At 47.2% G+C, this 23059-nt stretch overlaps 1 protein-coding gene across 1 annotated transcript in view; it reads left to right on the forward strand.

Moving 5' to 3' along the window:
* Positions 1-23059, forward strand: part of shld2 (shieldin complex subunit 2) — a 158733-nt gene that overhangs the window by 80526 nt on the left and 55148 nt on the right. Inside the window, exon 2 of the mRNA XM_085970272.1 lies at positions 11998-13673. Coding sequence (XP_085826398.1) covers positions 12074-13673 — 1600 coding nt within the window. The 5' untranslated portion in view covers positions 11998-12073. The remainder of the gene's footprint in view (positions 1-11997; positions 13674-23059) is intronic.

Genomic DNA, 23059 nt, shown 5'->3' on the forward strand with positions numbered 1-23059 from the left:
GAAAAATTAAACAAATACTTTGGGGTTGATTTTCATTGACCCGTGGAGTCGGGATTGGAGGCGTGCGGGGGGTTAAAGTCCCGAATTCAGGGGTCCCGACACCATCCCGCCCCCAACCCGCCTCCATGTAAGTTTCAAAGGAGGCGGGTACCCGCCACGCACTGGGACCCGCCTACCCGAGGCGGGAAGGGATTAGTGCCAATTAACAGGCAGTTTTTAGCCTAATCCCTATTTTAAAGCTTGAACTGTGGGATTCCCGACGGCTCCAAACCACGCCAAGTTAGAGGAGTCGGGTTGAAGGGCTTGGAGGGGTCGAGATGTCGGTGTTCAGGTGAGTGATGGGTGCATGAGTGCAAAGGTAAGTGTGTTTGGTGTGTCTAAAGTCTGTAAAGAAGTTTAAATTACCTGTACTTACCTTTACAGCCTTCCTTCCTCTAGGTTTCGTGAGTCCATCATCCAGCCGGCACAGAAAGCAGAATGGCTGCGAAATGTCAAAAGTGACAGCCTGCAGCTTTCTGTTACGGTGAGATTTCTAACTGAGTCTGTGCAGAAGGACTCAGGTTAGAAGTAAGACTGTCAGTGTTTGACAGCTTCAAACAGCTGTGAAACGTTGATATTTCATCTGTCAAAAGGTCTTGACAGATGAAATTTCAGTCTGTGACGTCACCTGTTGCCGGGTGGCCCTTAATTGGCCTGCTGAGCCCACTGGGCGGGCTCAACAAGGTCAATCAAGTTAAAATCGCGTGGATTGGCCGCATTTCAATGGAGGCAGGACTACAACCCCGAAAGTTGTAGTCCCGCCTTCTTCCCGACTTCTGAATGAAAATCACCCCCTTTGTGTCTGTCTTCACGGAAGAAGACACAAAAAACTTCCCAGAAATAGTGGAGAACGAGAATGAGGAACTGAAAGAAATTAGTATTAGTAAAAAAATAGTACTGGAGAAATTAATGGGACTGAAAGCCGATAAATCCCCTGGACCTGATGGCCTACATCCTAGGGTTTTGAAAGAGGTGGCTATAAAGAGAGTGGATGCATTGGTTGTCATTTTCCAAAATTCCATAGATTCTGGAATGGTTCCCGCAGAGTGGAATTGGAAGATAGAAAATGTAACCCCACTATTTAAGAAAGGAGGGAGAGAGAAAACAGGAAACTACAGACCAGTTAGCCTGTCGTCAGTAGTAGGGAAAATGCTAGAATCTATTATTAAGGATGTGGTAAAAGGGCACTTAGAAAATAATAATAGGATTGGGTAGAGGCAACATGGATTTATGAAAGGGAAATCGTGTTTGACAAATCTGTTAAGAGTTTTTTGAGATTGTAACTAGCAGAATAGGGGGAACCAATGGAGGGTGCCACACAAGAGGTTATTAAACAAAATTAGGGCTCATGGGATTGGGGGTAATATACTAGCATGGATTGAGGATTGGTTAATGGACAGAAAACAGAGAGTAGGAATAAATGGATCATTTTCGGGTTGGCAGGCTGTAACTAGTAGGGTACCGCAAGGATCAGTGCTTGGGCCTCAGCTATTCACAATCTACATCAATGATTTGGATGAGGGGACCAAATGTAATATATCCAAATTTGCTGATGATACAAAGCTAGGTGGGAATATAAGTTGTGAGGAGGATGCAAGGAGGGTTCAAGGGGATATAGACAGGCTAAGTGAGTGGGCAAGAACATGGCAACTGGAATATAATGTGGAGAAATGTGAAGTTATCCACTTTTGTAGGAAATATAGAAAAGCAGAGTTTTTTTTAAATAGTGAGAGATTGGGAAATGTTGATGTTCAGAGGGACCTGGGTCTCCTTGTACACGAATCACTGAAAGTTAACATGCAGGTACAGCATGCAATTAGGAAAGTAAATGGTATGTTGGCCTTTATTACAAGAGGATTTGAGTATAAGAGTAAAGACGTCTTACTGCAATTATATAGGGCCCTGGTGAGACCACACCTGGAGTATTGTGTACAGTTTTGGTCGCCTTATCTAAGGAAGGATATACTTGCCATAGAGGGAGTGCAACGAAGGTTCACCAGACTGATTCCTGGGATGGGGGGATTGTCCTATGAGGACAGATTGAGTAGACTAGGTCTATATTCTCTAGAGTTTAGAAGAATGAAAGGTGATCTCATTAAAACATACAAAATTCATACAGGGCTTGACAGGGTAGATGCAGGGAGGATGTTTCCCCTGGCTGGGGAGTCTAGAACCAGGGGTCACAATCTCAGAATAAGGGGTCGGCCATTTAGGACTGAGATGAGAAATTTTGTTCACTCAGAGGGTGGTGAATCTTTGGAATTCTCTACCCCAGAGGGCTGTGGAGGCTCAGTCGTTGAGTATATTCAAGACAGAGAGCGATAGAATTTTGAATATTGAGGGAATCGAGGGATATGGGGATAGTGCAGGAAAGTGGAGATGAGGTAGAAGATCAGCCGTGATCTTATTGAATGGCGGAGCAGGCTCGAAGGGCCAAATGGCCGACTCCTGCTCCTATTTCTTATGTTACGTTCTTTTGTTCTCCCCCCCACCACCCCCGAGTTCCTGACCTTCTCTTCCCCCCCACCCCCGAGTTCCTGACCTTCTCTTCCCGCCCTCCTCCCCCCCGAGTTCCTGACCTTCTCTTCCCGCCCCCCCGTGTTTCTGACCTCCCCCCCACCCCCCCGAGTTCCTGACCTTCTCTTCCCGCCCTCCCCCCCCGTGTTCCTGACCTTCTCTCCCCCCACCCCCGAGTTCCTGACCTTCTCTTCCCGCCCTCCTCCCCCCCCCCCCGAGTTCCTGACCTTCTCTTCCCGCCCCCCACCGTGTTTCTGACCTTCTCCCCCCCACCCCCCCCGAGTTCCTGACCTTCTCTTCCCGCCCTCCCCCCGTGTTCCTGACCTTCTCTCCCCCCACCCCCCGAGTTCCTGACCTTCTCTTCCCGCCCTCCCCCCGTGTTCCTGACCTTCTCCCCCCCACCCCCCGGAGTTCCTGACCTTCTCTTCCCGCCCCCCACCGTGTTCCTGACCTTCTCTCCCCCCACCCCCCGAGTTCCTGACCTTCTCTTCCCGCCCTCCCCCCGTGTTCCTGACCTTCTCCCCCCCACCCCCCGGAGTTCCTGACCTTCTCTTCCCGCCCCCCACCGTGTTCCTGACCTTCTCCCCCCACCCCCCGGAGTTCCTGACCTTCTCTTCCCGCCCTCCCCCCCCCCCCCCGAGTTCCTGACTTTCTCTCTCCCCCCCCCGAGTTCCTGGCTTTCTCTCTCCCCCCACCGAGTTCCTGACCTCCCACAGTTCCTGACCTTACCCCCTCCCAAGTTCCTGACCTCCCTCCCCCCCTCAAGTTCCTGACCTCCCCCCCTCAAGTTCCTGACCTCCCCCCACCGCCTGAGTTCCTGACCTTCTCCCCCTTCTCTCTCTCATCTCCCCTCGACCAGCACGGATCCCGTGACGGGCCTTCTGCCATCAGAGCTTAAGGAAAGCGTGGCCCATGCTGCACTGCAGGCCGCAACTGTTGGGCACTGCGCATGCGCAGAAGGCCACGAAATGTTTGTGCAGATAATCACTTTGTTCTGAATACCTATCCCCAGTAGTGACCCTTCCACATCCTCTTCAGCTACCCCTGCAATTTCACCTTCTTATGTGAAAGGATCTCCAGCGTGACCTTATTCTCAAGTACAAGATGACCTCTTTTGTCTCGAAGTTTTCCCACCCTTTGCCAATTTACTTTTAATGTAAATTTATACAATTTACCCTGCCTATATCCTTTTACGTTGACAGTCAATCTTGGTTTATACTTCCTCTTAGCCTTCCTAATCTCACTTTCTGCTTTCTTTCTATGTTTACAGAGTCTAAGGACCAGGATATACCTTGTGAATGTTTTAAATGTTGCTGCTGATTTGAAGTTTCCTCTATGGCATCTGGGGCCCAGGGTGTGGTTTAAAAATATTGATACTGAGCTGAAGTCTCTCCTTTAGAATCATAGAGCTAAAAATTGAGTAGCGCCCCATTCAGGGCGCTAACTTCGTGGGGGCGCTACTTTTAGCGCCCAGGAAAAATTAGTGTCCCCGCGCCGGAACTTGAGTGGTTGCGCCCCAAGAGGGAAGCGGAGCGCTACTGGAAGCGCCCCGCATCCTTCTTGGGGCGCTGCGAGTCAATATCGCGGCACTATGTGCTACGGTATTGCAGGCCTTCCTCCCCTTCTTAAAGGCGAGGGGCCTTGCGCAGCGCGACCCGGGGCCCAGCTGGACCGCCGGGGATCGGCAGTGCCGGCAAAAGAGCTCGGCACTCGAGAAGTGCCAGGCTTTTGGAGCGCAGCCGGCACTCTGCGGCGGGAGCCATTCAGGAGGCCGGGGACAGGAGTGCAGGTGCTGGCAGGTAGCCAGCCACAAAAGTGGCTGCCCCGCACCTCGCCTCTAAATTGCACCTCCCCGGCCGCAGGTAGGCCCCCCCGACCGCGTCGGACATAGCGTCCGGCGGTAAGTCAGGGGGCGTTCCAAAGATCGCGGCCGGGGCGCTGTGCACGGTGATGATGTCATCGCTGGCGGCACAGTGCTGTGGGGTGCTACCGGTTAGCGCCACCGCTAACCTCCCGCTGAATTTTGCGGGAGGCGTGGGCGGTGCCGCGCCTGGGCGCTAGTTGCTTTGCGCCCCGTTAGCGCCCGAGGGTGCTAATGGGAGGCGCAAAGCAACCCAATTTTTCCCCCATAGAGTTTACAGCACAGAAGGAGGCCATTCTGCCCATCATGCCCGCACCAGTGTTAACTCTTCAACTGGATCTGTAATCCCAATTCCCTGTTAAATTATGTTGCAGTCTCCGTTTCAGTATCGACTTGTACTAGAGCATTCCAAGTGTGAGGGGAAAAAAGGTCTTCTAATTTCCCCTTTCATTTTCCTAGTAATAATCCTGGTGTGCTGCCACCAGTACTAATTGACCAACCAGAAGCAATCTGTCACTATTTGCTGCCTGAAAACCTTTCACAATTTTGAAAGCTTTAGTTAGTTCTTCTTTGACCTTATCTATTCCAGTGAAAATGCTAACAATTTTCAAGACTTTCTTTGTACAGCTGCTGTAAATAATGTTTCTTGGGTAGATGCCTGAGTCATTCCTCATGAAACTGGGATGCCCACCTGAGGGGAATTGGTTGAGGGGGGCGGGGGGAAGCAATATTTCTGTAGCATTGTCCTAGAGAGCTTGGAAATATTGCTCCAACCATCTTCTGTCAGTGTAGGCAATACAGTCAATCATTCTGCAATGCCCAGGAATTTCAGATCCCCCTCCTCACTTCCCCACAGCCCTAGCAAGACTGGATGCCAAGGACTCGAGAGACATCCCTGGTGCCCAGTGTTGATAAGGGTAGAAATACTTTGCATGACTTATTTTCCTCTTTTGCATTCCAATAGCCTTGCTCATTTTGTGCCCCCTAAGGTGCCAGGACTTCACGCAGGGCCGAGAGCGGCGGAACCCTGCCAGATCCAGACCCCGTCCCAAACCCTGGCTTCCCCAGCAGACATTGCACTCCGAAAACATTCTCCCCCAGCCCCTGTATTTCAGGGCCCTTGTACCTGATAATAGTGGATCTCAATATAAACAACAACTTATTGCGCCTTTAACATAGGAAAACGTGCCAAGGTCACGCCCATAGGTTACGCAAGGGTAGATCTAGGTTAGGTTAGATCTACCCTTACGTTCTTTTCCTAGAGGATTGTAGACCAATAGAACAAGTTGCTGGCTTGTGCAGTGAGTGCAGATTCACTGCATACCTTCAAAAGAAGACCAGGCTAGTTCCTGACTGTGCAGGAGATCGCAGCCTACAAAATCGCTAAAAGCTAGTGCACAGGTACAAAAAGTAATTAAAAAGGTGAATGGAACGTTGACCTGTATCGCCAGGGGGCCTGTATACAAAGGGGAGGAAGTTATGCCTCAGTTGTACAGAGCCTTGGCCAGACCCTGCTGCGTTCAGTTTTGGGCACCACACCTCAGGAAGGATATAATGGCCTTGGAGGGGGCACAGCGCAGATTCGCCAGAATGATACAGGGGCTTAAAGGGTTAAATTGTGAGGACAAGTTGCATCAACTTGGTTTATATTCCCTCGAATTTAGACGGTTAAGGAGTGATCTAATTGAGATGTTTCAAATGATAAAAGAGATTTGCTAGGGTAGCTACAGAGGGGTCGATTTTCAGTGTGCCGTGAGGCGGGCTTTTAGGCGTGCGGGGGGCTAAAATCCCGAATTCGGGGGTCCCGACACCATCCCGCCCAAAACCCGCCTCCATGTAAGTTTCAAAGGAGGCGGGTACCCGCCCCGCACTGGGACCCGCCAACCCGAGGCAGGAAGGGATTAGTGCCAATGAACTGCCTGTTAACAGGTAATTAACAGGCAGTTTTTAGCCTAATCCCTATTTTGAAGGTTGTCGTGTGGGATTCCCGACGGCTCCAAACCACGCCAGGTTAGAGGAGTCGGGCCGTCGGGTTGAACGACTTGGAGGGGTCGAGATGTCGGTGTTCAGGTGAGTGATGGGTGCATGAGTGCAAAGGTAAGTGTGTTTGGTGTGTCTAAAGTGTGTAAAGAAGTTTAAATTACCTGTACTTGCCTTTACAGCCTTCCTTCCTCTAAGTTTCGGGAGTCCATCATTCAGCCGGCACAGAAAGCAGAATGGCCGCGAGCTGTCAAAAGTGACAGCCTTCAGCTTTCAGTGCCGGCGAGATTTCTAACTGAGTCTGCGTAGAAGGACTCAGGTTAGAAGTAAGACTGTCAGTGTTTGACAGCTTCAAACAGCTATGAAACACTGATATTTCATCTGTCAACACGTCTTGACAGATGAAATGTCAATCTGTGACGTCACCTGTTGCCGGGTGGCCCTTAATTGGCCTGCTGAGCCCGCTGGGCAGGCTCAACAAGGTCAATCAAGTGAAAATCGCGTGGATTGGCTAGAACTCGATGGAGGCGGGACTACAACCCAAAAGTTGTAGTCCCGCCTCCTTCCCGACTTCTGAATGAAAATCCAGTCCAGAGAATCTATTTCCTCTGCTGGGGGAATCTTGAATAAGGGGCCACGATCTTAAAATTAGAGCCAGGTCATTCAGGAGTAAATCAGGAGTCACTTTTTCACACAAAGGGTAGTGGAAATCTGGAACTCACCCCCCAAAAGACTGGATGCTGGGGCAATTAAAATTTTCAAGCCTAAGATCAACAGATTTTTAAAAATTCAAGGTTATCAAGGGCTATGGAGCAAAGGCGGGTAAATGGAGTTGAGGTACAGATCATCCTTGATCTAATAAAATGGCAGCACAGGCTGGAGGGGCTGAATGAACCTACTCCTCTTCCCAGGTCAAATTTCTCAATGGCAGTGCTCCTATAAACATTTGATCACAAAAGCCACTGAAGTTGAATGTGTTTTGCATTCCTTGCCTTAAGTCTCATTTTCCAATAAATCAAATCAAATCTGCTCCTTTAAAGAGCAGACATTACATCAAGGCACGAACATCAGACGCTGACCTCAGCCATTGAAAAAAGGCTGAGGGGTGACCTAATAGAGGTCTTTAAAATTATGAAAAGTTTTGATAAAGTGGATACAGAGAGAATGTTTCCATTTGTGGGGAAGAGCATAACTAGAGGCCATCAATATAAGATAGTCACCAAGAAATTCAATAGGGAATTCAGAAGAAAAACATCTTTACCCAAAATGTGGTGAGAATGTGGAACTCGCTGCCACAGGGAGTGGTTGAGGCGAATAGTATAGATGCATTTAAGGGGAGGCTAGACAAGCATATGAGGGAGAAGGGAATAGAGGGTTATGCTGATAGATTTAGATGAGTAAAGATGGGAGGAGGCTCGAGTGGAGCATAAACGCCGGCATGGACTGGTTGGGCCAAATGGCCTGTTTCTGTGCCGTATATCCTGTGTAATCCTATATGTTCATCATATGCTGCGGAGTGTGTTTCAAGAGGCATGTATCAGCAGCAAGGAAGATAAAAAGAGATTGGGTTGTGAGCCGAGGAAAATGGAGCTAGTCTCCTGGGGATAGCCAGGCTGCATTAATCGATACAGGCATGAGTAGAGCAGACAAGCAGGGAGTGACCAGTGCGGCAACAGTGCAACTGCGACTTTATGTTTAGGATCTGCTGTTGTTCCCCAGATTTTCTACACTTGATCCCCCCAGATCACGGACTCAATGTGGACTTGAGCTCTTTTCTTCTCCAGTTACACTAATTAATAGTTTTTGACACCTTGTACTTTTTGATAACCATTGTCTTTTGCAACTAATTTCATATTGCCTTGCCTATTTTCTCCTTCCGCAGCCCCCCCCCCCCCCCCCCCCCCCCACCGTGCTGAAGGCATTGGCTCCTTACCGGGGTTCCACAGGCGGCAATTCATGTGCTGCCAGGCTGGTCTACTGGGGGGGTTATCATCGTCATGCTATCTTCATATCATGTCCACATATACACGCACGTCCTGCAGGTCCCTGGACATAACCCAGCTACTCATTGGACAGTCTGAATGAGGAACTGATGATGGATATCAGTTTAGATGAAACTGGACACATGGACTCCCCTGATGGTTCAGCAAATTCACCGTTTTATGTAGTGCTGAACCATACAGACTAGGCAGGTCCTAAGGTTGATCCATCCTCTGTACCAAGGTAATCAATTTCAGCCTGGGGGACTACAGTCAGGCTCAGCACCCTTTGGCCAGAGTTCCCGATCACTCTCCAGTGATCCCGATCACTCTCCAGAGTTCCCGATCACTCTCCAGTGACCCCTGCTGGAACATGCACAGACTAGGGACTTGAATTTCATCGGGCCGTTGAGGCGGGATTGGAGGCGTGTGGGGGATTAAAATCGCGAAATTGGGGGGCACGAACCCATCCCGCCCCCAACCTGCCTCCATGCCCGTTTCCCAGGAGGCGGGTGCCCGACCTGTGCTGGGAGCCGCCTCCCCGAGGCGGGAAGGGGATTAGTGCCAATTAACTGCCTGTTAACAGGTAGTCAGCAGGCAGTTTTTAGCCTAATTCCTATTTTTATCCCTGAAGCGTGGGCTTCCCGACGGCTTCAAACCACGCCAAGTTAGCGAGGCGGACCGTCGGGCTGAAGGACTTGGATGGGTTTGAGATGTACGGTGTTCAGGTGAGTGATGGGTGCATGAGTGCAGAGGTAAGTTTGTTTGGTGTGTGTAAAGTGTTTAAATAAGTTTTACTTACCTTTTCTTACTAATGCAGCCTTCCTTCAGGTCTCGGGAGTCCCTCATCTCACCGGCACAGAAAGCAGAATGGCCGCGAGCTGTCAAAATCTGCAGCATTCAGCTTTCTGTTCTGGAGAGATCTCTAAATCAGCCTGAGAGGAAGGAATTAACTTAGTGTACAGATTGTCAGTGTTTGACAGCTTCAAACAGCTGTCAAACGCTGATATTTCATCTGTCAAAAGCTCTTGACAGATGAAATGTAAATCTGTGATGTCACCTGTTGCCGGGCGGCCCTTAATTGGCCTGCTGAGCCCGCTGGGCGGGCTCAACAAGGTCAATCAAGTGAAAATCGAGTGGGTTGGCCACAACTCGATGGAGGCAGGACTACAACCCCAAAAGTTGGAGTCCCGCCTCCTACACGCCTCCATTGATAAAATCCCACCCTAGGTGTCAGAAGAGCTCAGCTGTGATGCCCTCCAAGGGTAAATAGCCTGCTAACATTAACTGGGATCATATGTGAAGCACAGTCACTTGAATGAGGTACTGGAGGTGGCCTGGCACCAGCGGGACACTGCTACAGCAAGACTCTGCACCTCTGGGAGAAGAGAGAGAATTGTAAGGAAAATGAAATAAGTAAAAGAACAAAGAGAGCCCTTAACAGCAAACAGGCAGTCTATTTAATCACAGGGTGGCTTCAACGATTACTTATCACTTCTTTTTGAGAATGATCCTTAAAGCCTGTTCATTTTTCTCTGTCTATTTCTACTGGGTACTTGCTGTTTTGCAAAATGTTTTATTTAATTCATGAGTGGCAAAGACACATAACCTGACAACACAGAGATTCAGATCTGTAACCGCTTTAATTTCAGTAAAGGACATAGGAGCCATTCCAGGTGTCCACGTAAATGATGACTCACAAGGCTGATTTGGAAAGCCAAGAGCCAGTCTTCTACTCATGGTCTATTTTCTTAATAAGCCTCCAATGGGCCTACAGGAGGGCAGAGGGACATGGTAGTATAAACTCAGGAGAGCTAGGCACATCAGTTTGATGTCTCACCCCAGAACTGGGGTAAGCATAAAAGCCCCATCAGAGCGTTATCTGAGCACTTTCTAGATACAGATTCTGTGGCACCCAAGTAAATGTAGAGTCATATCTTGGGAATAACAGAGTAAAGGACGCAGGAGTTGCCCTGTGTACTGATGTAAACAGGGTTATCACCAACAGGATCATTTTATGGAAAGTGTGCTGTGAGCCCTTTTCCTCTATGCTGTGTGGGAACTGAGTGCCCTCTAGTGGGATAGCAGTGTGTTGCTATTGATTCAATATTCTACAGTAATGCCAATCCCACCGTCTCAAGAGACAAACTCTTAAAAATCAAGAGATTTGGTGTATAAATCATAAGTTGCTATTTTTCTTCAAACGTAAACCAATATAGATTGACAGTTGGTTTATAAACCTCATTAGTGGCTTATTTAACTTCTAACAGGTCCGAGCTCTTTACAAAAACTATATTACTGCATCTGAAAATGCTTTACAAAAAACTTTTAAAAACGGTAAATGGCCAGTGATCTGTGTTTTTTTGTCTTCGTACTTTGCCTGAGACTGGGGCAGGGCGCCAGTGCCGCGTGCAAGTCTCCTTCAAAGGAGGAAGTTCGGTTCTTCTCGACATAGAAGTTTCCTTCAGGTCGCCGAGTCTTTCCCCGTCGGTCAGAACCAAACCCAGCCCGAGCTGTCCGCCCCATGACTGCTGCCTGAACCAGTCATTTTTAGAGGGACCACTGCAAATTTAAAGTCCGCTCTGCCAGTGGTGTTTGGACTACTCCTCCAGGCCCCACAAAAACCTTCCCACCACCTGCTGCTAGTCCCTCCATGGCTCCTCCCCCGGGATTGCCTCTCCCATTTTTAAGACCCACTTCTGGCTCGATTCCACGGAAAGAGTGCCAGATCTCCTATCCCTTGCCCCATCGGCGAGCTGCCTGTCGGTGGCCGTTCAGCGCTGGCAGTTTTCTGATATTCTAAGGAGGCCCGAACTTCAGGAAAAGCCTCCTGCTCTTTTGTGGGCACCGCATGTGTGTGTGAGTTTAGAAAACAAAAGCAAGGTTTTGGTGTTCTATCACGAGATCATGAGTGAGGCTTCATTTTACTCAAAAATCGCGTCTCTCACAATAGATTCGCGAGTGTCTGATTCTACCATAGAATTTTTTACAGACGGAGGCTATCCTCCCCATTGCACCTACACTGGCTCTCTGAAAGAGCTATCCATTTAGCCCCATTCCCCTCTCCAGTTCAGTAACCTATTAAACATGTGTATGTAATTGAGTTCTGTTTGTTTGGAAGTCACATTGAATTCTAGAGGCAGTGTACTTCGCATGTGTGTAAAGCTAACCAATGCATGTCTACAATGTGCTAGCCTGATGTTTCAGTGTCTACGTGCACTTATTCTGGTACTGAACCAGATAGACCAGGCTCAATCCCCAATGTGTGCTGAATTAGATCATCTCAGCTGGGGTGAATTAAATAGTAAACTCATCTTCAAAGGCTTGGGCTTTGTATGATCTGTATGATATTCAAAGAAAGCTGTGATTTACTAGCATCTTTGGTCTCCTGTATGTTTAGGAGCATTATTGTTAACTCCCCCCACCCCCACCAGATGGATAGTGTAGTCTACAGTACCATAAGGATACAGATCAAAAACTGTCACCGTGCCTGTCAGAGTAGCCAACCTGAAATAGGGCCATGCCCTGGGGTGAGTTGTAAACCTCATGCTAAGATGCTTAAACTTCTTCAGTTCTTAGCTATGTGATTGTTCTTTCAATATTTTGTTGTCTTCATAACAGGCTAAACTGTCGAATGTGATGAGATTCAGTAAGAGACCACATCATCTGGAAGGATTGAATAATTTATCATCCCAACATGACCAATAGAAAAAAAGTTCACATTTTCCTTGGAGCACCAACCATTTTGACACAGCGGAAAACATCAGCACAAGAAGCAGTAACTGATGGCAGCTCCCAGAAGTGGCTCCAGTGCCGGGTCTTGTTTGATAAAGGATCTCTCAATGCCAGTCCTAGAGACTGCAGCACCAAGGAGTCTCAGAAACATGTCGATTGGCATGAAGCAACATCACGATTGGGAAACCAATCTAGACAGTCTTCCACTTCAAAAAGTGAAGATGGAAACATAGCGTTATCTCAACAATGTACTTTTGAAAACCTCGATGCTTCTGTGCTGGAACAGAGACTGAGCAAAGAGTGTGATAGGCTATATGATGAGGACCTCAGTACTGGACAGATAGGGAAACAGCAGAGGAGAGGGTTGAGCAACAGAGTATTGCTGCACTCTGAAGGGGGTCTCAAGATAACTGAAGAACATGATCGTGACCCCATCAATCCTGTTTGCACAGGAGAAAGTTTCAAGACAGCTTCGGAGTCTGACGAGGGGAGCAGACAAAGCGGAGAAAATGAGACTGATTCTCAGGGCCCTAACAGCATCATAAGAGAGCAGAGCGCATCTTTGAAAGAAGATTGTCCTGAATTGCTCCATGACTCTCTGATGGAATATCTGCAGAATACCTTTCCAACTGAGGGACAAGGATCTTGTTCCAGATGCACAACGGTGAATGTAGGTTTATCAACAGACACTGAGTTCCTCAGTGTGTTGACTGCCAGTCAAGCTGCCATTCTTTCACAGAGATATTCAGAGAGTGAGTTTAACACACACGGTCCCCATGACAACTTAAAGGCTAAACTGGAAAAAAACACGAAAGGTACTGAGATGTCCTGTCAGTCACTTGCATCTATCCATAGTTCTATTAGGCCATCTTTACAATGTGCCAGTGAGGCAGTGTGTGGACAAGTTGTCAGTTCAGAAAATACCCCAGAACTTTTCAGCTTATTAAGTAACCAGGAATTGTCTACCAATGAGGCTGTAGATGGAAGGATATCACAAAGTTCAGAGCAGCTCTTCAGTCCCTCCACTGATTCGTCCAAAGGTGCTGTTGAGGTTAATATTGAACCATACAGTGGAGGAATCCTATGCTCTCAGGTTGCAGACAGTGCTAAGTGGTCTTTAAAAAGATCAGTGGAGACTATCAAGGAGCCTGAGGAGTTAAACCAGGTGACCCAAACATCAAGATCTCCAGTTTGTTTACATAATGACCCACCGTCATCTAAGAAAATGAAGCTGATGGATCCTGAGAGAATATCCGATCTTGGCCACTATCTGAAGGCGCAGAAGGACCGATGGCCAACACCTAAGCTTGGCTTCATTCAAACAGAACGGCTTAAAAGCTGCACTGATAGGAGCAGGAAGTACCATGTTTTGGTCACCGTTCTGTTCCGCTGCCTCCTGAAGGAGATACAGATCAAATCCGGACCATTCGCTGGGTGCAGAGTCCCCATAGCAACTGTTGTGGTAACAGACCAATCGGGAGTCACCATGAAGATTGTGCTGTGGCGAGCTGCTGCATTCTGGGCTCTGACTGTCTTCCCTGGGGATGTCCTACTAGTAACAGGTAAGGGAACATATACTCCCAGACATTTGTTGATCCTTTCAGCAAGTTAAGATCTCTGGGATTTGGGAAGGGGATCAATGTCCAGGTTGGCTCTTGACTTAATAGTAGGAATATCTGCCATTGTTGAATGATGCACCCAGTCTGTGACCTGTGCGGCAGGCTGAACAAGTTTAAAAGTTTCCAGTCAGTGCACGAACAGCGGGCATGTGTGCATTGTTGGAAAAGAATTTGGAACAAACATGCGTTTGAAAACCGAGGGGGCGATTTTGCCAGCCCTGGGGAGGCGGGTTTGGAGGCAGGACTGCCGGGAAAATGGCAAAATCTGGGGGTGGGTACCCATCCCGCCCCCAACCTGCCTCCGTGCCATCTTCCCAGGAGGCGGGTACCCGAACCGCACCGGGTCCCGTCTCCTCGAGGCGGCAAGGGGATTAGTGCCAAATTTTGAGAATCCTCATTTTGAGCCCTGAAGTGTGGGATTCCCGACGGCTCCGAACCTCGCCAGGGTCAGAAAGGCAGGCCGTCGGTCTGCGGGGGTCGGAGGGGCCGAGATGTCCGGTGTTCAGGTGAGTGATAGGTGCATGTGTGCAGAGGTAAGTGTGTGAGGTGTGTGTAAAGTGTTTTAATAAGTTTTACTTACCTTTACTTCTTCCTGCAGACTTCCTCCCTTCAGGTCTCAGGTGTCCCTCAGCTCACCGGCATAGAAAGCAGAATGGCCGCTGAACTGTCAAAAGCTGCACCTTCTGCTTTCTGGTCAGGGGAGCTGTCTAACTGAGCCTGAGTGACAGGACTGAACTTAGAAGACAGATTGTCAGTGTTTGACAGCTTCACAGAGCCATCAAACGCTGACATTTCATCTGTCAAAAGCTCTTTACAGATGAAACGTCACTTGCTGACGTCACCTGTAACCGGCTTTCCCTTAATTGGCCTGCTAGACCTGCTGGGCGGGGCTTAACAAGGTCAATCAAGGGAAAATAGTGTGGGTTGGCCACAAGTCAATGGAGGCGGGGCTGAAACCCGACAAGTGGGAGTCCCGCCTCCAAAAGCTCCCCATTGGCAAAATCCAGTTTTTGCTGTTCATTTTCAACCATCAAAATGACCAGTTGGTGAGCCCCAAAAACAGACTTCCTGTATCAAAAGCAGGTGGGTTTGACCGCTAAATGTAAGTTATATTTTTGAAAAAGGAGCTAAAATAGGAATCCAAAGTGGAAAATTGAGTCTTAACTTCTTCCACCCATCTGTTCTTTTTTTTCCTGCAGTTTAAAACATTTTCCTATTCAGAGAAAATGCTTTTTACTGAGATTTACAATAATAATTTTCAGCAAGAAACCTGTCCTTGTGCTTCAGGTTTACTCTTTCCTTTCTGTTTCCCGGCCGACAGCCAGCCAGCATCTCAATCTGGCTGGCTGCAGTCGGGAAACGGATTCTAAAAATGGTAATCGGGTCCTGCTGTTAAATTCGGCAGGACCTAAGGGAAACCCATACTTCCCAGGTTCCCGACAGCTAAACTGGTCCCCGTACCCTACCCGCCTCCCCTTAAATATCGGGGCCTAGGTCTTTCATGAGTGGCTTGGTAGATAAAAATCACTGCCCAGTATAACACTAAGCTCTATGGTGTCAGTTGTGAGTCGGTGGGTAGCACCCTCGCCTCTGAGTCAGGAGGTCATCGGTTCAAGTCCCACTCCAGACTTGAGCACAAAATCTAGGCTGACACTCCAGTGCAGTACTGAGGGAGTGCTGCACTGTCGGAGGTGCTGTCTTTTGGATGAACTGTTAAACCAAGGCCCTGTCTACCCTCTCAGGTGGACGTAAAAGATCCCATGGCACTGTTTGAAGAACAGCAGGGGAGTTCGCCCCAGTGTCCTGACCAACATTTATCCCTCAACTACCTTCACTAAAACAGATGATCTGGTCATAATCTCATTGCTGTTTGTGGGAGCTTGCTGTGCGCAAATTGGCTACTGTTTTTCCAAAATTACAACAGTGACTACACATCCAAAAACGTATTTCATGGGCTGAACAGTGCTTTGGGATGTCCTGAGGTCGTGAAAAGCACTATATAAATGCAAGTCATTTTTTAAACAGACCAGAAGACCCACATTCTATTTCCGATTTACAGATTTCACATTGCACAAGATCCATGTTAGTAGCACTTGAGTTCCACAAGGACTGGTTCAGTGCTGCTGGCTACCACCTAAATATAAAATTGTTAACAACAACTTGCACCTTGCTGTGAAGGGCCTTGGGACGTTTTACTACGTTAAAGGCGCTATATAAATGAAATAAAAACAGAGAATGCTGGAGATACTCAGCAGGTCAGGCAGCATCTGTGAAGAGAGAAACAGAGTTAACGTTTCAGATCGATGACCTTTCGTCAGAATTGGAAAAAAGCAGGAAATGGAACAGATTTTTAAGCAAGTGTAGGGGCTGGGAAAGGGGGGAGGGGATGAAAGAACAAAAGGGAAGGTCTGTGATAGGATAGAAGGCAGGAGAGGTTAAGAGGCATTAAGAGATATTCAAGGCGAGAGGAGGTGGTAATGGGACAGGTTAAAAAACAAAGGATGGCTCGAGATGAAGTGTAAATTGCGCTGGCAGAATGAAAGACAGCTGCCATGGGGGAGAGAAGAAAAGAAAGACAGACAAAGAGTTTGGATAAAATATATATATATATATATGATAGGGGCCGAGGTTATGATCTGAAATTGTTGAACTCTATGTTGAGTCCGGAAGGCTGTAAAGTGCCTAATCGAAAGATGAGGTGCTGTTCCTCGAGCTTACGCTGAGCTTCCGTGGAACAATGCAAGAGGCCGAGGACGGTGAGGTCTGAGTGGGAATGGAGCGGAGAATTAAAGTGAATACAAATGTAAGTTGTTGTTGTTAACAGCTTAGGACTAACTAAGGCTGGGAAACCACTTTTAAGTAGATCTTCCAGGCTGCTGGTCTTCGTAGGTGCTGGCAGATTTACCTTTGACTCACAGCTGACTGCGCGAGACCCATGCTTGGGGAATCCGGCAGCATGCCAGTACAGGCGCGTGTTGAATTTGCTGATCTCAGCTGGGTCAATGGTTTGGATACTCAATTGACCTCAGTGTCCCTGGACTACAGAGGACAAAAACCAGCCAGCGTACTCACTCCTGATTGCTATCCCATGTTTCTTTCTGGGAGGAGCCTGTATCTGGAGCTGGGCGATGAACAGGTTTGGGCTCTGCGGTGATTCTCTGTATAGTCAAATAATCTGGGGAAACTCGGGGACCAATTTGAGCTGACCGGGTGGGAACCTCAGGGGATCGGGTGGAACTCCAGTTTTACACCCCACCCAATATTGCTCTCCAGTGACTTAAATGGAGAATAAAATCAGGCAGGGTGTAACACCAGCATTGCACCCAATCCCATCAGTTTCGTGTCGGGCGGGTTAGTTTAAAATTACTCCCGTAGTATCTCGGCTCCACAGGAAAGTTGTCCCCTTGGGGGAGGTAGGAGCAGACTGGGGAAACAAACTGTTTGGGGGGGAAGAGTCACGATCTTGCAGTTCAGTCCAGTCGAGTAGAAAGCCTCGGTTCTCAGAATTGACTGATACTTGAGATAGATGGAGTAGGACCATCTCGATTTTTACACACGCAATGCAATAGAGAACCGGCAAAGAGAGACCAAATCTGTAGGGACAGAGAGCGAATCAGTGAGAGTCATCTCCAGGCTGCCGTTAACTGGTTCGGAGAAGCATGGGGGCAACTGGACAACGGGAGATGGGAGATGACCCAGTGAGGATAATGGAGGGAGTCATTCCTTCAAATGAAAAATACATTTCTAGCAAGAAAATATATCACGGGAATGAAAGAGCCTTGAAAAAGCTGGTAAAGAATACACAGACCTCAAGAATAAGAAATAATAGAGGGAATTACAAGTGTAAAACAGGTTCAGATATGAAGCAGTCCATGCCCGCATGCAGCAAGACCTGGACAACATCCAGGTTTAGACTGATTAGTGGCAAGTAACATTCATGCCACTCAAGTGCCAGGCAGTGACAATCTCTAACAAGAGTGCATCTAACCACCTCTCCTTGACATTAAATGGCATTACCATCGCTGAATCCCCCAACATCAATATCCTGGGCGTCACCATTGACCAGAAACTTAACTGGACCAGCCACATAAATACTGTGGCTACAAGAGCAGGTCAGAGGCTGGGTACTCTGCGGCGAATGTCTTACCCCCTAACTCCCCATAGCCTTTCCACCATCTACAAGGCACAAGTCAGGAGTGTGATGGAATACTCTCCACTTGCCTGGTTGAGTGCAGCTCCAACAACACGCAAGGAGCTCGACACCATCCAGGACAAAGCAGCCTGCTTGATTGGCACCCCATCCACCAGCTTAAACATTCACTCCCTCCACCACCGGCGCGCCATGGCTGCAGTGTGTACCATCTAGAAGATGCACTGCAGCAACTCGCCAAGGCTTCTTCAACAGCACCTCCCAAACCCGCGACCTCTTCCACCTAAAAGGACAAGGGCAGCAGGTGCAAGGGAACACCATCACCTCCAAGTTCCCCTCCAAGTTACACACCATCCTGTCTTGGAAATATATCGCTGTTCCTTCATCGTCGCTGGGTCAAAATCCTAGAACTCCCTCCCTAACAGCACTGTGGGAGTACCTTCACCACACGGACTGCAGAGGTTCAGGAAGGCGGCTCACCGCCACCTTCTCAAGGGCAGTTAGGGGTGGGCAATAAATGCCGGCCTTGCCAGCGACACCCACATCCCAGGAACAAATTTAAATAAAAACTTGTACTCCCAGTCCGGCAACGCCTCGATTTAAAAATTCTCACCCTTGTTTTTTAAATCTCCCCATGGCCTCACCCTTCCCCATCTCTGTAACCTTCTCCAGCCCTACAACCCTCCAAAATCACTACTCTCCTCCAATTCAATTCTAGCCTCTTGCACATCTCCGATTTTCATCGCTCCACTATTAGCGGCCATGCCTTCAGCCGTCTATGCCCTAAGCTCTGGAATTCCCTGCCTAAATCGCTCTGTTTTAAAACGTTAAAGGCGCTATATAAATGCAAGTTCTTGTTGCTGTTGTTTTTGTCCTTTATATTATTTCTTGTATTTTCGGTCTTTCCCTTTCTTGCTCTGTTTGAGATCCAGCCCGCACAACATGCTGCAATACAGCTTCACAAACAATGGCACTTGTCTGAGAATCCAGGTCAGCTTTCATTTTCCCGGGTTGCCAGGAATCTATTATAGACAGGAAACCTTGTCAGAAATCTCCAGCAGTTAAACATAGCCTCTGTACTTCTGTCAACGAATCGGCAGGAAGCTGGAAACAGATGGCTGAGATAGACTCCAAGGGCTTTAGGCTGCACTCCGAGAGAGTGGGCAATGAAATATCAACACTGTCTTCCTTATGATAAGAAGGCAAGACTTTCTCATGGCTACAGTAATAGAAGAACAATTAGATGGCTCCTTACATGCTGCAAAGTGAATAGGTCTGTTTCGTTTTAACCTCTAGTGCAAAGTGAATAGGTTCTGCCCTATAACTACCCCGGAGTTAAACCCAAAAAAACCTGGGGCGGCCAACATCAGCGTACTGGTATGACGCATGCACTTGCCCAGTTTGGCACAAGCAGCGTTTTGTTTTCTTGCTGCATTGACGTACACCATCTATATGTAGAGCACACATCCAATCACCTGTGTCACACACAGATGGCTTGACGGAATTCCACAAGGGAGTTGTTGGGGTCGCAGCCTGTGATGCACAACAACTACTATTAGTGTCACACATTGTAAGGACAGTTCGAGCTGTTTTTTTGCTTCAAATATAGTTTTGCTAATTAATCCTGAACGTTGTGTTTTATTTTTGACTTAAAAGAGAGCGGATTTTCCCACAGCTCATTATTTTAGTCACATTAGGAAAAAAATTTAAACTGGAAAACCAGAGGGGTGAATGATAGATTGGGAGGGCCATTGTTTATTTTTTCTGATTTTAACACTTTTTTTCTTTGGTAAATCCTGACTTAAATATTTTTAAGTGGTTTATTATTTTTATTTATGTTTCTCCAACTTGTTTATTTTCCACGACCTGGTCTGTGAATTCGATGGAGCCTCCCTGAGCTGGGAGACCAGGATGCTGACCTATATGTTGACTCTTTCATGACTTGGGCTCCAGAATCACTCTGTCTCCAACCCCCAGATACTTAGCATATGTAGTGTATGTGCCTTTAAGAGCCCCATGTGTACTGTAATGCCGGTAATGGCCACTCGGGCTATATAAGCCTGTATATTGTGTTGTATCAGTTAGTTCCCCTCCAGACTTTGTTTAGTAAACACCTATGAAACCAACTCCTGTCTTCAGTGTCTCTATCAACACACTGACACAACAGCACACTGCCCATGGATTCAGCACTAATTGATATTTATTGCCAGCCAAAAAGGTCAAACATAGTGATCATAGCATCAGGTTTAGCATAGTTATGGAAAAGGACAAGGTACAATCAAGGGTAAAAATACTTAACTGGAGGGGGGCTAATTTCAGTGAGTTGAAAAGGGATCTGGTCCAGGTGGAACAATGGGTGGCCTTCAAAGAAGAGATGGTTTGGGTACAGAGGGAAAGGAAGGGCATCCAAAGCTAGAGCTCCTTGGATGACGAAAGATATAGAGGTTAAAATGAAACAGGAAAAGGAGGCTTATGGCAACTGAAGGTTCGTAATACATTAGAGAACCAAGTACAATAAAAAGTACAGAGAACATCTAAAGAAGGAAATACGAGGGGCAAAGAGAGAGTATGAGAATAGATTAGCGGGTAACATAAAAGGGAACCCAAGAAGTCTTTTATAAACACATAAATAGTAAAAAGGTAATCAAAGGAAGAGTGGGGCCGATTAGGGATCAAAAATGGGATCTTCTTGTGGAGGCAGAGGGCATGGCTGAGGTACTAAATGTGTACTTTGCATCTGTCTTCACTAGAGAAGAGGATGCTGCTAATGTAGCAGTAAAGGAGGAGGCAGTAGCAATATTGGATAGGCTAAATAGATAAAGAGGAGATACTTAAAAGGTTGGCAGTCCTCAAAATACAAAAGTCACCCGATCCAGATGGGATGTATCCTAGGTTCCAGAGGGAATTAAGGGTGGAAATTGCGGAGGCCCTGACCACAATCTTCCAATCCTCCTTGAATATGGGGGTGGTGCCAGAGGACTGGGGGATCGCAAATGGTACATCTCTGTTTAAAAAAGGGGAGAGGCATAAACCCGGCAACTACACGCCAATCAGCCTAACGCCGGTGATGGGGGAACTTTTAGAGACAATAATCTGGGACAAAATTAATTGCATTTGGAAAAGCATGGGCTAATAAATGCAAGTCAGCGCGGATTTGTTAAAGGCAAATCGTGTTTGACTAACTTGATTGAGTTCTTTGATGAAGTAAGGGAGAGGGTTGATGAGGGTAGTGTAGTTGATGTTGTGTATATGGACTTTCAAAAAGCATAATAGACTTGTTAGCAAAATTAAAGCCCATGGGATTAAAGGGACAGTGGCAGCATGGATACAAAATTGGCTAAGGGATAGAAAGCCGAGAGTGGTAGTGAACGGTTGTTTTTCAGACTGGAGGGAAGTATACAGTGGAGTTCCCTAGGGGTCAGTACTATGACCGACCACTGGTCTTTTCGATACTTATTAATGACCTGGACTTGGGTATACAGGGCATAATTTCAAAGTTTGTAGATGATATGAAACTCTGAGATGTACTAAACAATGTGGTGGATAGTTACAGACTTCAGGAGAACATAAACAGAATGGTAAAATGGGCAGACACATGGCAGATGTCTGACGTGATACATTTAGTTAGGAAGAATAAGGAGAGGCAATACGTACTAAATGGTTCAATTTTAAAGGGGTGCAGGAACAGAGAGACCTGGGGTGTATGTGCACAAATCTTTGAAGGTGGCAGGACAAGTTGAGAAGGTTGTTAAAAAGACATATGGGATCCTTGGTTTTATTACATAAGAACAAAAGAAATAGGAGCAGGAGTCGGCCATTTGGCCCCTCGAGCCTGCTCCACCATTCAGTAAGATCATGGCTGATCTTCGACCTCAACTCCACTTTCCTGCACTATCCCCATATCCCTTGATTCCCTTAATATCCAAATATCTATCGATCTCTGTCTTGAATATACTCAACGACTGAGCCTCCACAGCCCTCTGGGGTAGAGAATTCCAAAGATTCACCGCCCTCTGAGTGAAGAAATTTCTCCTCACCTCAGTCCTAAATGGCCGACCCCTTATTCTGAGACTGTGACCCCTAGTTCTAGACTCCCCAGCCAGGAGAAACAACCTCCCTGCATCTACCCTGTCAAGCCCTGTAAGAATTTTGTATATTTCAATGAGATCACCTCTCATTCTTCTAAACGCTAGAGAATATAGGCCTAGTCTACTCAATCTCTCCTCATAGGACAATCCCCCCATCCCAGGAACCAGTCTGGTGAACCTTCGTTGCACTCCCTCTATGGCAAGTATATCCTTCCTTAGGTAAGGAGACCAAAACTGTACACAATACTCCAGGTGTGGTCTCACCAGGGTCCTATATAATTGCAGTAAGATATCTTTACTCTTACACTCAAATCCTCTTGTAATAAAGGCCAACGCACCAATTGCTTTCCTAATTGCTTGCTGTACCTGCATGTCAACTTTCAGTGATTCGTGTACAAGGACACTCAGGTCCCTCTGAACACCAACATTTCCCAATCTCTCACCATTTAAAAAATACTCTGCTTTTCTATTTTTCCTACCAAAGTGGATAACTTCACATTTCTCCACATTACATTCCATTTGCCATGTTCTTGCCCACTCACTTAGCCTGTCTATATCCCCTTGAAGCCTCCTTGCATCCTCCTCACAACTTACATTCCCACCCAGCTTTGTATCATCAGCAAACTTGGATATATTACATTTGGTCCCCTCATCCAAATCATTGATGTAGATTGATAAAGGAATAGAGTACAAAAGCAAGGAAGTTATGCTAAACCTTTATAAAACACTGGTTAGGCCTCAGCTGGAGTACTGTGTTCAGTTCTGGGCACCACACTTTAGGAAGGATGTCAAGGCCTTGGAGAGGGTGCAGAAGAGATTTACTAGAATGGTACCAGGGATGAAAGACTTTTATGTGGAGAGACTGGAGAAGATGGGGTTGTTCTCCTTAGAGCAGAGAAGGTTAAGAGGAGATTTGATAGAGGTGTTCAAAATCATAAATGGTTTCGATAGAGTAAATAAAGAGAAACAGTTTCCAGTGGCAGAAGGGTCGGTAACCAGAGGACCCAAATTTAAAGTGATCGGCAAAAGAACCAGAGGCGACATGAGGAAACACTTGTTTACACAGCGAGCTGTTGTCATCTGGAATGCAC

Source organism: Somniosus microcephalus, chromosome 29, assembly GCF_052327205.1.
Source record: "Somniosus microcephalus isolate GS21.2 chromosome 29, FLI_Smic_1.0, whole genome shotgun sequence".
NCBI classification, from domain to species: Eukaryota; Metazoa; Chordata; class Chondrichthyes; order Squaliformes; family Somniosidae; genus Somniosus; species Somniosus microcephalus.